Source organism: Perognathus longimembris, chromosome 24, assembly GCF_023159225.1.
Source record: "Perognathus longimembris pacificus isolate PPM17 chromosome 24, ASM2315922v1, whole genome shotgun sequence".
NCBI lineage: Eukaryota > Metazoa > Chordata > Mammalia > Rodentia > Heteromyidae > Perognathus > Perognathus longimembris.
This window is the reverse complement of record NC_063184.1, coordinates 26544690-26559889: the sequence shown is the minus strand read 5'-3', so window position 1 is coordinate 26559889 and position 15200 is coordinate 26544690. Positions and strand designations below refer to the sequence as shown.

Sequence of the window (15200 nt, the reverse complement as noted above, 5' to 3'; positions counted from 1 at the left end):
ATTGAAAAGGAAAAAAAAACTTTAATAGAGAACTGTCACATTTTCTTCTTAGTCAAATAAAAACCAAACATCATCTAAGTGAATGGATACAGAATACCAATCTGATTATAAACGTTTGTGCTTAAATACTTTTCCCTAACAATTTCCCTGAGCTTTCAAGTTTAAAACAACTTTACAGTAATGTTTAAAATGAAGTCAGGAAAATAGTTCAGTAGGATGGCTTTCTGGATCAAGTATTTCTAAGCTGATTAGTTCCTCTGATATTTGCTATGTTCAGCAAATGGATATACCCCAGGCTCATCTAGCATTAAGAAAATTGATCAAGGCTGGGTGCTGGCTGCTCACGCCTGTAATCCTGCTACTCAGGAGGCTGAGATCCGAGGATCCCAGTTCAAAGCCAGCCCAGGCGGAAAAGTCTGTGAGATTCTTATCTCCAATTAGCCACCAGAAAACCAGAAGTGGTACTGTGGCTCAAAGTGATAGAGTGCTAGCCTTGAGCTGAAGAGCTCAGGGACAGAGCCCAGGCCCAGAGTTCAAGCCCCATGAGCAACCAAAAAAAGAAAAGAAAATCAAAAGAAGAGGTTTTTTTTTTTTTTTGTTTTGTTTTTTGCTTTCTTTGGGGTGGGATGGCCATACTGAAGTTTTTGAACTCAGGGCCTCATGCCTACAAGGTGGTACTCTACTGATCTCAGCCTCCCCATAGCTAAGGGTGATGGGAACAAGCCACTACACCCAGTTATGGGTTCAGAAGGAGTTTTATGGACTTTTCTGCCCAGGACGGCCTTGAACATTAGATCCTCCCAACCTCAGCCCCCAACCCCCAAGTAATCTCCCAAGTAGTCTGGGGTTACAGGTGAGAGCTACTGGCACCTGATAGTGTACGCTCATCATTTTTCTTGAGAGAGGCAAGACTCCTTCTAGTGCAATCCACAGATTCGGATAATAAAAAAACCAAAGCCAGCATTAAAAGCACAGTAGCACCTTGTGTGTGCATCATGTCCCATCTGCTCCCTGCCCCTTTATTCTCTTCTTACTTGCTAATAATGGCAAGTATGCTTGTGAATAGCAGGGAAATGTGGTTAACAGCATTCTAGTTTCCATCCCATAGCTGTCAGGACCAATTCTACACACTGTTAGGTGTGGAAAGCCCTAAATTTCTTTTTTTTTTTTTTAAAGACACGCTGATACTGAGAAAAAAAGAAGAATGTTCTTGTATATGTGTGTGTGTGTGGGGGGGGGAGACCAACAATAACAACCAGATTTTATTGTCTTTCCCCCAGTTCTGGAAACAAGAAGGCATTCGTGGTTGCTATGGGTTTCATGTTACATACAGATAAGAGCTTGCAGACAAGCAAAACAGGAGCAGAGTCACTGGTTTCTAATTAATCTAATTGTGGCAGCAGCATGATTATCAGAAGAACTTATCTACTGAGCCACATAGAGCATGCCCACTGCAAGGATGGCAAAGGCAGCAGCATTTCTGCACCCCCCCCCACACCCCATGTTACCCCCAGGAGGAACAAGCATTTCAGATCCCAAAGGGGGAGTGTGGATGTGTGTGGACATGTGAGTTTTCATATGCACATATTTCAAACAAACCCGATGCCTTATGGAAATCTCACTATTCCCAGAAACAGTGGAATAAATAGACTTAGAAATCCTATGGCATTTTAGCAAATAAATATATTCAGTGCTCTAGTTTTTTTTCTCATTTCACATCCAGATACAAAGTATTCTGAGTAGAGAAGCTGGAATGAAATTGATAAACAGAAAATAATCAACCCAAAGCAAATAATCCAGGATCCTGCCTATACTTCTGATGGCAAATAATTAGTTCATAAATTAAGTGAGATCCTGCACTATAACAAGAGGTTCTGGTAAGTCAAAATAATGAGTGAAACTGTATTCTTGTTAGAAAAACCAAGAATGATGTTCTTAGTTTGGCTGTAATCCTGCCTACAAGCAGGCAAAATGGGCTCAATGACCTTTTCAGTCTGAAGATTTATGATAGAATTCAGTAAAATTCAAAAACTAAGGTGAAATAAGAAGATGAAGTATCGTACTCCCACTCAGAAGAAGAGTCACTAGTGAGAATGAGGAGAGGGTGTCTGCCCTGGGGGAAGCCGACAGCCCTAGCAGAAGCAGCTGTGGTGCCGATGTGGTCACTAGAGAGATAGAAAAAGTATTGCATTTTTACAAATGAATACTTACACACAGCTATAAGCTTATAAAAATGTACACATACACTGTGTGTGTGTGCGGGTATGTGTGTACGCAAGTGCACAAACAGCAAGCTCATAGGAGGAAATCAAAGTTCCACGATGTCCAGGAGTAACTATAAGAGACAAGATAGCAAAGGGGTCAAGACCATGAATCCCGATGCCAGTCAACTCTGGGTTTGAATCCTAGCTTCTCCACTAACTTTCTCATTGTGATAACAACCACAATATTTGCCTCAGAGTTGTCTTGAAGTCCAAACAAGTTAATTTGCCACTCAACAAGCAATCAGTAGTGTTACTGTTAAACAGGCTAGAGACACTAGTGGCTGACTGGCTAACTTCAAGAGCAGGAGACACAGCTGTGTGCTCCTCGCGTTGGGAGCTGGAGTGCTCTCTGCAGACGCATATGAGCAGACAAGCCCGAGCAGAAATCAGCTGCTATCCTCTGTATGTCCACGTGCAAGAGGCCACTCGTGTCAGGTCACAGGTGAAAAAGAACCCCCCAGAAAGTAGCGTTCTCGCCTCTTAGGTATGGAGCAGGCTGGTGGCATCATCCAAGCCATGTGATAGCTGGGGCAGAGATATTCACGTAGAAAGTGGTCACGGGAGAGGTCGCCACGAAGTAAAGCTACTGAGATGCCACCACAGTAGAAAAAAACAGTCCTGAAATGGACGGCTAGAGGTACACAAAAACCAAGAGTGTGTCACCCACAGACCCAGGAGGCCAAGAGATGCCAATGTCAGAAGGAAAGAGCTCCAGCAAGGAGTGTGAGACGCAATGAACAGCATCTACTCCAACAGGACAAAAGCAGATGGATGCTTCCTCAGCTTTCTATCCCCAAACATCAAAAGGATTTCAGGCCAACGGGAAGAGGGACAACTTCCTGTCAACCTGTGCTGCAGAGCCATCTCCTGCTTTCTCAGAAGCTACTCTATCAGTGATTCCCTCCCCCTTCTCTTTATCCACTTAAACTTCACTTTCCATTTTTTAACACAGTATTATTGGCATGTACTTTAATGTAACTGATAGTAGAAAGCAGCAGTGCCCCACCCAGCCCCCAGTCCCTTCCCACATCCAGCTTTGTTCCTGGCAGCCAACCACCTTGGGATCTTTGAGCTGCCTTGCCTGGTATTTATCTTCCTATTTTTAAATAATATGCTGTGCCAGAGGACCTTTGGAAAATCCATCACTTGCTGGCGAGGGCTAAGGCTGCTTGGCCATTTGCCATGTGACAATCCTTTCTTCATCTGGCAAAAGGACATACCTGATAAACCTTCACAATGACACAGTGTACTTGTTTTGAGAACATGGAGCCACAAGACTTGGCCCACTCCATTTCCAAGAGATAACTGATATGTTACGAGGTGACAGAAAAACACGATAAGACGTTTTGCAATATTTTTCCATCTTATGCTATCATAAGGATTTACTTATGCTTCACTACACTTTATCTACTCAAAAGGAAGACACGACCACCCTTAAAACACTCATCTGGAAATCCATCTAGTTAAAATGGCGGGTTATAATTCAGAGAAGCAGAAACCCCCGTTACATGCCCAACTTGAGTATAGAGGCATTGCAAAGGTGGATGAATCTATTCCTCCTGAAGTCAGAGTAATGGTCAAAGTTGTACAGACAGGAGGAAGAAGAGACTCTTCACTGCTTGGCCTTTGAAAACAAAAAAGAAATTTCACCAGCAGAAGGCTGAGAAATCAGTATAGGTAGTACCTGACCATGACTTCATGCTATCTTGTGTATAAAAATTTAAAAATGTGATCAATAATTTATCTTTTAGTTCTAAATCCTTTATTACTTAATGAAAAGGAAACAACAAAACAATAAAAACTGCACTGCCTACCCCTCCTCCCAAACAAACAATACTAATCCAATCTAAAAAGGAAAAAAGGGGCCTCCTCTGACCAGTGGACAAAACTGTTCCTGAAGCATGTTTGTTATTTTTTTCCCTTGCTTTAAATTTTTAGCATTACCTATTATGGCAAGAATTTAGTCCAATATCCAAGCTGTATCACAGTTTTTGTTAAATCAGAAGCTGGTGCATCTATCATTATTAAATATTGTCTCTCTGCTAAGTAGAACATTGCTGTATTTCTGTTCTGGAACATTTGGTTTTTCCTGTAATTGATATGCCTCTCTGTTTTTGTTTTTTTTTTAATTTGCTCCCTTTGTTATGGACTTTCTGGTCATTCTTCTCAAAGACCCCCATTAATAGATAAAAACTTTTCTCCATACAATCATCAGATACCAAGCTATTCCCATCTCCCTAGCCCCCAGAGTCCTTTATTCTAGAGCCATCTTTCCTCCTCTCCTTACAGGTAGCAGAGCCTATGTAAGCCTGTAGAGCCAGCAACCTAAAATACTCCATTACTCCAGGAGATTTCTGGAAAACAGAAGGTACTTTTTTTTTTTTTTTGAGAGGCTGCCTGTTTGAAAATAACATTAATACTTGATTGATAGTGGGGAATTCAGAATTCTAAGAGAATATTTTTCCCCCCTCACCAAGGATTTTTAAGACCTTATTCCACTTTCTTCTAGGGCTGGGAATATGGCCTAGTGATAGAGTGCTTGCCTCTTATACATGAAGCCCTGGGTTCAATTCCTCAGCACCACATATATAGAAAAGGCCAGAAGTGGCGCTGTGGCTCAAGTGGCAGAGTGCTAGCCTTGAGCAAAAAGAAGCCAAGAAGCTGGGACAGGGTTCAGGCCCTGAGTTCAAGCCTCAGGACTGGCAAAATAAATAAATTCTACTGTTCAGAAGTCTAGTGTCTCTCTGTTTCCAATCCTTTGCATATATAATCTTTCATTTCCTTCCCTGTAGCTTTAGAATCTTATCTACCCCTGATGCTCATAAACTTCATGACATTTTGTATGTGAGACTATTTTTATTCCTTATGCTGGGTGGCTGGTAGCCTCTTTCCATTTGGAGCTATATGTCCTTTAATTTTGGGGAAATAATCTTGTGTTGTTTGGTAGTCTCTTTGCATTTATTTTGTCTCTGTGTGGAACATCTATTGATTAAATGTTGAGTTTCCCAGATGGGTTCTCCAATTTTCTTACTTTTTCTCTTATTGTTGAATTTACTGCACATATGCTTAGCTTTTGGGAGGATTTTCTTGACTTTTATCATCTAACTCTTCTGAGATTTCTTTGTGGGAAACTGGGCAAGGTTTCCTAATTTTCATTTCTAAGAGCTCACTTAGTTGGGTTTTTTTTTGGTCAGTCCTGGGGCTTGGACTCAGGGCCTGAGCACTGTCCCTGGCTTCTTTTTGCTCAAGGCTAGCACTCTGCCACTTGAGCCAGAGTGCCACTTCTGGCCGTTTTCTGTATATGTGGTGCTGGGGAATTGAACCCAGGGCCTCATGTATACGAGGCAAGCATTCTTGCCACTAGGCCATATCCCCAGCCCACGTAGTTGGTTTTTTTTTTAAAGTATCATTCTGTTTATGTTTTCAAGGACGGAGCTACCTTCTTTTATTTCTCTAGAAATACATATTAAAGTTTTTAATTTTCCTTTTTTTTTTTGCTAGTCCTGGGGCTTGAACTCAGGGCCTGAGCACTGTCCCTGGCTTCTTTTTGCTCAAGGCTAGCACACTACCACTTGAGCCATAGCGCCACTTCTGGCTTTTTCACTACATGTGGTACTAAGGAATCAAACCTTCATATATGAGGCAAACACTCTACCGCTAGGCCATATTCCCAGCCCCATTTTTAAAAAAATTTTAACTTTATTTATACCCTGCACATAACCTACTGTCTCCTAGGCTTTTTGCAGACTATTTTACTGTGTTGGAGAATTTTGTCAACTGTCTGGTGATTTGGGGCTGTCAATTTGTATTTTCAAGTGGTGTACTGAAATGCTGATCGAGGGCCATCTAAATGTTAATATCTGCAGTCTTTCTCTGTGGGATGTATAATCTCTAAATACATACCTAAGGTCCGCCTTGGGGAAGAAAGGGAAGAGCAGAGACAGACATACCAGGAAAGGGCAGCTCTAGAGTGAAGAAGTCAGACATGGTCCACCACCACCCCCGCCCGCCTCTGCCGCGTACAGCGTGCTCTGCTTCCTACAGCAAATCACATCCCGCTTTCCTTTGACCCTTGTACATTCCTTTCACTTTTTGTTCGGCAAATTTCACATACTCAGCATACGTACTTATCCACGCTCCAGGAGGCAAGACCCACACCTGTCTCCTACCTAGTTCACCAGAGCTATATTACAAGGGCTAGCGCTTGGTAGACAGACAGTAAATGTCATCTGAGTGAAGGAATGAAGACTCAATAGATAGAGGAGAAGAATAAAACGTGTGCAAAAAGACCTTTTTATAACAATTTAAGTAATGATTTTTTTTTAAACAAAATCAAGAGATAATACAATAATACTCAAGGGGCTGGTGGCTCACACCTGTAATCCTAGCTACTCAGGAGGCTGAGATCTGAGAATCATGGTTCAAAGCCATCCTGAGCAAGAAAGTCTGTGAGACTCCGACTGACCACTAGAAAACCAGAAGAGGAGTTGGGGCTCACTGGCAGAGTGCTAGCCTTGAGTGAAACAGCTCAGGGACAGTGCCCAGGCCCTGAGTTCAAGCCGCACAACCAACCAAAAAAAAAAAAAAAGACAGAAAGAAAGAATGAAAGGAAGGAAGGAGATAATGCCATGCACTTTGGAAGTACTTAATATTTACTGTTAACCTCAAGACATTTTAAAGTACTACCACTCTTCTAGGCACTTAGGACTTTGATAATTGTGGGCATTTCTTTAATGGGCTAGCAAGGCAAAAGAGATCACGCAAATCCAAATGTGATCTACCAGTAAAAGACTTTATATTGTAAACTAAATTGTTTCAGCTATCTTTCAGACTTTATATTGTAAACTAAATTGTTTCAGCTATCTTTCTCTTTCCACCTAGTATAAGTGGAAAACAATTAGTCACTAATTTGTTTTTTTTTTAACAAAAACAAAATTTCTCTATATAAAGACACAAAAAATCTTACCAATCTTATTTTTTTACTAATGAATTATTGGGGGGGAGGGCAGAGTACTGGAGAGTGCTCTTGGGGCCTTGCATTTGCAAGTCAAATCAGATCTGCTACTACTTTACCCAGACTGCCATGCTTGTTTGCCCCTCCCTCCCTCCCTTCCTTCTTGTGCCAGTCCTGGGACTTAAACTCAGGGCCTAGTCACTGTCCTTGAACTTCTTTTGTTTGTTGTCAGTGGTGGGGCTTGAACTCTGGGCCTGGACACTGTTCCTGAGCTCTTCCGCTCAAAGCTAGCACTCTACCATTTGAGCCACAGCACCACTTCCCTTGAGCCTCTTTTGCTCAAGGCTAGCACTCTACCACTTGAGTTGCAGCCCCACTTCTGGCTTTTTCTGAGTAGCTTATCGGTCTCGCTTCTAACTATGATCCTTAGATCTCAGCCTCCTGAGTAGCTAGGATGACAGGTGTGAGCCACCAGCGCCCAGCTGCATCATAGATTTTCCAGGGAGGGTTTTGCTTTATGTCTGGCATGAGTTGGGCTGCAATCCTTCTTGTGCTTCCCCAAGTCACTGGGGACAACAGGCACAGATCGTTGCACTCAGACATTGTGCTAGCTAGTGGGCATGTGCTAGCACGCCCAGATGTTAGTTGAGATGGAGTTTCTCGAATTTGTTTTTGTTCTGGCTAGCTTTATACTGAGATCCTCCAGTTGCTACCTTCCAAATAAATGGTTAGGATTTCAAGCTTGAGCCACTGCATGCAGCAAAGTAGTTATTTTTAATCTAGAAAGAATTTTGTACAATATACTATTTTTATTGCTCACTTAATTGTCCATGTATCCCTAAGGTCACAGCAAGGTTAGTTTTGTGGGTTAGGTCACTTAACTAAGGACATCCATGTAAAGTGACTAATTATGTTATATAACACTTAGTTTTGCTGCCATTGGCAATAAAACTGTACTTATCAACTCAGGGGAGTCTTTGTAAAGATGAAAGCCACTAGTCACTATATGTTATACTAATAGTAAGATTTAGGGAGCACTTACTACTTGCAGTAAGTGTTTTAAAGTCATTGATTCATTACATTCTCATAAAAATCCAGTAAGTTACATACATTATGCTCACTTTACAAGTAAGAAACTGAGGCAAAAGATTAATCTATCCACATGAAACTTCTATTCATCTCAATGAAATTTTTATCCTTAGCATTTTCCTATGTCACTAAAAATACTTTATATATTATTAGTGGCTTCACAATGTTCCACTTCACAGATGTATCACAATTCGCCATGCCCCCACCGACTGGGAAATTCTGGTTGCTTCCAACTGAACACAAGTATAATTAGTCTGCTATAGAAATCTCTGCAGACAAAGCTTTGTCCACATTTACAAATTATTTTCCTGGGATCGATTCCCCAAAGAATTAGTGGGTCAACGAATATTTATTGGATATATAAAATAGATAAATCCCTATCATCTTACCTCATGTGTTTTCCCTTTTGCTTTTATGCTTACAAAGTTTCTTTCCATCTCAAGGACAAATGAGTAGATTCCTGTCTTTTTTCCTTTTTCTTTTTTTTTAGGTTTCACATTTATCATGTGAATATATATTGGAATTCTGTTGATGCATAAGTTATAGATCATATATTCCCCTCTAAATTGCTAGCCATTTTATTAAGAAAATCAACTGCATAAATCTTTTTCTATTTGTTTATATTTATATATATATATATATGGATATACATGTGGTATGCATTATATAATGCATATGTGCACCACAAAGTTTGAAAAAAAATAATACTGGGAATATTTTAAGTGCTAGGTTTTAGATATTGGTGAATTATTTCAATAGAAAAAGAAATGCAGATCTATTACCTAGAAGAGAGATAGAAGCCCTATTTGAGTATAAAACATTACTCAGGAGAACACCAGAAAAAAAAAACAAAACAAAACAAAACAAATTAGAGGCAAGGAAAGGAGCATAGGAAGGTGAGACACCAGGGCTGGGTGAAGGAAAACAGCCATGGAGGAAGAGGAAGCCACAGGGTGAGAGAAACAGTAGAGACCAGGACGAAACAAGTTCCAAGCATCATCAGGAATGGCACATATTTCTTGGCTTAATGGATGCAAACAACAGCATTACATTCTATCCCAATCCTCAGAAACAGAAATGCACCCTCAGGTTTTTGATTTGTTATAAGCCGATACCAGATGCAGACTTAGAATATCTGAACATCATTACATCAGCTCTACAGCGCTTACGGAAGGACACCTGTCCAAATGTTCTAGTACATTTTAAATCTATTTATAGGCAAATCAGAGGGATTTGAAATGGTTTTTTTTTTTTTCAGTGACAGTTCTTCATTCGGGAAGTTTTGAGATCAGTTTGCTCACATACTAAAATAGGGTCCTTTAAAGACAAAAGAGAGAATTAACCATTTAACCCACTCAAACCATGAGTGTTGTTGGCCCTGTGGAAGAAAAACAAATCCTCACCAATGGAAAACTATTCCTAGCCCTTGTCTGCTAACACCAGCCAAGCTCTCTGGGCTCACACATCCACAATACTCTCACAGTTTGGCTGAAATGGTATCACTGCACAAACACCTTCCTCTTTAGTGTATGAGGAGACGTCTTCCAAAACATGTTGGCCTGTTATTCATTTTGACCTGTCTCTAATATTTGACTATATTTACACATAACTGAATAGTCTGTTGTCTGTTTACTGAAAATGTACCTAAGTACCTTGTTATGTATCACATTTCCATGTGAAAAACCTAGAAGGAAATGCGAGCTTTGTCGAGTCCCTTGACCAAACACAATCATGAAGGGGAAAAAAAATGTTTTCAGTTTCAAAAGAAAAAGATGAAGGTATTATATCAAGTGCCCTCCATTTAACTCCTATGAATCCATTCACTTGTCTGTATATCAGTTTATTTCTCTTATCTGCACTTCCACACCAAAAGGAAGTCATATGTCTAGAACTGAAGAGTGATGTCTTCTCTATCGGTCCTGCACCCTGCTAGCCTGCCGGTGCTCATGTCAATCAGCCTTCACTGGATTTAAATGTCCGAAATTACAGTTCCCCCAAAACAATCAGCCTATACCCCATCACCACCATAACAATACATTCTCCCACAATATGGAAGGAACCTCACAACAGGTGGATAGCACAGGTCCTGGACAGATCATGAACTCAAATATTTATTAGTTCAAATATTTGCACTGTTCCTTTCATTTTTTTTCCTTTCAAAACTCAAAGACTTTTAAATGCCAAAAGCCTTGCTGATAGCTACACTGGGTTTAGTCATTCCTTGAGATCCAGCAAAAATGAGTAGCTAGGGCTGGGGATATAGCCTAGTGGCAAGAACACTTGCCTCGTATACATGAAGCCCTGGGTTCAATTCCCCAGCACCACATATACAGAAAATGGCCAGAAGTGGTGCTGTGACTCAAGTGGCAGAGTGCTAGCCTTCAGCAAAAAAAAAAGAAGCCAGGGACAGTGCTCAGGCCCTGAGTCCAAGGCCCAGGACTGGCAAAAAAAAAAGAGTAGCTAAATCAGTAATTAACTCATTGTATGTGGTAGCTACTGCTTCATTATTGATTGCTTCGTAGTTTCCAATAACCACAATCTTGATCGATCTTAAATTGTAGTTTCATGACATATGCTGTTTCCTTTGACTAGATGCTCTTTCATTAGTTTGACTAGTACTTGGCTTCTCAAGTAGCTTAAGCACCACATCTTCTAGCCACACTTCCTTAATCAAATATACTCCTACATTTTCTCACAATCTCCTTTCTTTACTGAATTACATAATCCTCCTTTGGATTCCAAAACTACCCTCTGCATACTACTTCACCAGAGTAATCACACTGTACTTTGTTTATAAGATATATTACCCCCACTAGTCTTTGAAATCCTTTAATGCCAGGAATATGCTCATCTTTATGAGCCAGTTCATAGCACTTTCTCTGGTTTAAGAAATGGGTGAACAGATAAAAGACTATGTAAAACATTTAGTTCATCCCACTTTAGCCCAAATTCCCTAAAATGGTATTTCCTAAGAGATTTCTTAAGAAATACCTCTGTGTTCAGATCCTAAAACAGAAATCATGATCTATATTGAATATAATAGAAATATTTTCTAATGAAAGTAAATTACATAAAAAGCCTTACCGGTAAAGTTCCAGGGAGAGAAGCATCAAAAAAAGAAACCAAAGAATTTGGAGGAGCTGCAAAGCACACTTGAGATCCTGAGAAGAGTTTTGAGTTGGAGGAAATTTGGGCATGAATTTCTAGTCCTACCACAGCTGCCCATTTGTGTTCACTAAAGAAAAAAGGAAAATGATTAAGTAGTTGCATGCCACCATGCATGAATTTCCATAAACTTAAATTACACAGGCTAATTTCCTATGTGTTTCTAAGTTATTAAAATATTATATCATTACATATTAAAATATATTTTACTGATGACTAAATAAAAAAACATTTCCTAATGAACATGTAAAATGAGGCAACATAAAATTTGTTTACAACAGGGCATAAGGAAGTTCATGGTATAAAGAAGAAGGTGATAAAGAACAGGACAACTTGGTACCTTAAAATAATTTAGAAATGGGCACTGGATGACAATTGTTTGGCCTACCTTCAGTGAAAAGCAGCAATTTTTAAATTAACTATACTTCATTAGTGATCACTCAAAAAATAAAGAAGGTTGTTCTGTTGACTATTACTTGAATTAACATAACTGGAAGGATTCTTTGAATCCTTAAAGAAATAAATAGTTAAAAATTAAATTCTCAAACATGTTTTGAATTCATTTTATAACATCAGCTTGTAGGTACAATGCCTAGTCCCACAAGTGCAAAAGATCAGCACTGAAAATTACTGAAAACATTAAACCATCAGATGCAGTTTTGCTTTTTTTTTTTTTTTGTCCCTCAAATTGCTTCCAGTTCCTGAGATCTAACTTCAGGTGTTTTGTTTGGTCATACTTGATTACTAGCAAGTCTAAGAAGCTGTTAAATGCTATATCATAACCTCATTTCTATGTCCATTCCTATCATGTTAGCTTGGAATACAAGCCTCTTGAAGTAATTTTAAGTGTAATTAATCTACATGAAATTTATGCATGTTCTTACCCTGTTTTTCTCCCAAGCAATTCCCTATATTGTATAGATTTTTGTTTCAGTCCCACATGAAGTTGTACATCAAATTCAAAAAAAGATTAATTCTATACTTCAGAAACATTTATTGTGAGACTAACAACTAATCAGAAATTCTTCATTGTCTAAAGTATTAGAGTATACTTTTCAGTGACTACCAGTTTTATCACATGAGATAAAGTATTCTCTCAATTCACAGGGAGATAATTTAATTAGTGAAATGAATAAAAACGGAATAGTTTTGGACATTTTTCCTACTTTCCTAACTGAAAAAAAAAACCCACAAAAAATAATGCCAACCTCCAAGAAAAAGCACAATATTAAAGATGTGCCTTATGTCTCCACATTTTAAAAGAAGCTATTTTCATCTTATTCGCGGAAGCATAAACAGCTGTTCAGGAAATAACAAAATCGGTACTGCTTCACGTGGGAGGGGTAGTGGTGGTGGAGTTCTTGAGCTGAGAACATCTTCCCTGGACTGTAGACACATATTCAACATAAAGGCCTTCCCAGACGCCTAGTGTTTTTCTGGCTCATGGTATCTGTTCAACTTAACCACTACGCCGGGCTTTCAGGTAAACGTGCTCTTTCTATCTTTAGATAAACACTGCTAGCCAGTGGTAGCTCTCAATATAAATTAAAGACGCTCTTGCTTCCAGTGGCCCCAGCACTTTGGCACGTGTAAGATGATTGCACCCACTGTGCTTGCTTGCTATCTGTGCAGCAGACTCAAGAGGAACCCCTATCCCAAGACTGCCCAATGGAAGGTAGGAAGGAGCTCACAGGAAACCCGTTTGGGCTTCCTTTAGGATTCAGGGCTCCACGCCATAGGAAAACATCCTCTCGCCCCCGCCCCCCCCCCCCAAACACCCCAAGGCCGGGCTGCACCGTGGCCTTCGGCTCCACTGCACGCTGGACAGTAATGGCGGGGAAATGTGTACCCTTTTCTCGGCTCGGGGGCCGTGTGGCGGAGCTGCTGAGCCACGGAGCTCTGCCTCTTCATCCAGCTGGACGTGGGCCCAGTCGGAGATCCTCTTCCGTGGCAAGAACCTCCATCAACCCGGGTTAGAGCCCAACGTCTCCCTGGGCCTCCCCAGCGAAGCATGGGCGCCGCCATTGCACCGCCACCGTCTCGGTCAGGTGACAGAGCTAGACTCTAGCCCGTGGCTTCCTGGGAAATGTAGTTCTGGTCGTACTCGAAAACTAAGTCAGCGAGGGGCCAGAAGACTACAACTCCCGACGATCATTGCAACCAGAGGCCTGCCCTAACTCATGCTAAGAGGGAAAGGGAAATAGAGGAAAAGGTGGGAGGGTTTGTGGGTCGGCTGGTGTGACTCCTCCTAGTGGGGAGCTGGTGAGGCTTGTGTGTGTGTGTGTGTGTGTGTGTGTGTGTGTGTGTGTGTGTGTGTGTGTGTGTAGCCTAGTTCAGCTTTGATCACTGCAAAGGCTTCCAGAACCCCTAGACCCACTAGCTAGTTTCTCTTTTGGTGTTCCCACTTGGCTTTACCAATTGGTGCACTAATGCATTCACTACTTAGTTGCATGCCTGTGTTATGCCAGGAACAGTTCCTAGACGGTGGTGGTACAGCAGATAGCAAGACAACCCAGGCTCTTACTTTATATCCTAGGGAGACGAACATCCCTAAAAGAAGTTTAAAAAAATTAATATATCTTGCATGTAGGTAATAAATACCATATTTGAGCAGCAGTGTTTGGAAACAGACTAAACCTTCATATTTTCATAATTTATTTTTTGTACTTTAAGCATGTTTACTTAATTTCCTTTTCATCCTTTGCCTGGGTATACAGAACAGTTTCACATGCTATAAAAACTTGATAGCAGGGCTGGGAATATGGCCTAGTGGTAGAGTGCTTGCCTCGCATACATGAAGCCCTGGGTTTGATTCCCCAGTACCACATATATTAAAAAAAAAAAGCCAGAAGTGACACTGTGGCTCAAGTGGTAGAGTGCTAGCCTTGAGCAAAAAGAAGCCAGGGACAATGCTCAGGCCCTGAGTTCAAGTCCCAGGACCGACAAAAAATAAAACAATAACTTGATCACAGATACCATCATCTCATTGGATTCTTTTTCTGCTTCAAAACTCCTACAGACTGTGGGCATGGCTCCACTTGTTTGGCATGTGCAAGGTCCTATGTTTGATCCCCAGGACTAGAAACAAACACCAAATACCCCTTGTTGAGGTTCCATGGATTCTTTATGTCTGAACACAACCTAGAATAGTCCTTCTCTATTTTATCATCTTATTTTAATTCTTTATATAGTACTGTGATAGATGTCTTTATCTCCCACAACTTTTTGTCTGTTATTCACCACAGGACTTCCAAAATACTGAGTATCCTCTTCAAAAATATTTGTTAAATGTACTGCAGTATGCATTTTGAAAAAGGACAAGTTGGATGCACTTGAAAAAGGAAGGGTTGTTTAGGAGAGAGATGATGAATTGGGACAGTAGTAGAGACAAACTAATATTCTGTCTCTATTTGAGATAGACTTAGAAGGTAAGATTGAGAGACTCAGTGATGAATTCACTATGATGGAAGACTAGGAGAATCAGTAACTCCTGGATTTCTGGCTTACATAACTGGATGGGCAATGCGGTTCTTTCCTGGGATAAGGATGCCAGAAAAAGAACTGCTTTGCAATGAAAACATGAGTTTGGTTGCCTTGGAGATATCCAAGAGCAGAAGTTAAGTAGATACCATTGATGCCTGAGTATAGAGCCAGAAGAAAAAGCTGCATACTCTTCATACTTCACAAGGGACGGTAAATAACCTATGGGTTAGAAATCTACAAATCAT

General features: G+C 40.5%; 1 protein-coding gene across 1 annotated transcript in view; it reads right to left on the bottom strand.

Annotated features, from left to right (window-relative positions):
- Gatb (glutamyl-tRNA amidotransferase subunit B) overlaps nucleotides 1-13514 on the bottom strand; it is a 66551-nt gene extending 53037 nt beyond the window's left edge. The window contains exons 1-2 of the mRNA XM_048333660.1: nucleotides 13322-13514; nucleotides 11392-11542 (exon numbers count right to left, since the gene is read on the bottom strand). Coding sequence (XP_048189617.1) covers nucleotides 11392-11542; nucleotides 13322-13497 — 327 coding nt within the window. The 5' untranslated portion in view covers nucleotides 13498-13514. The remainder of the gene's footprint in view (nucleotides 1-11391; nucleotides 11543-13321) is intronic.
- Between the last annotated feature and the right edge of the window lie 1686 nt (nucleotides 13515-15200).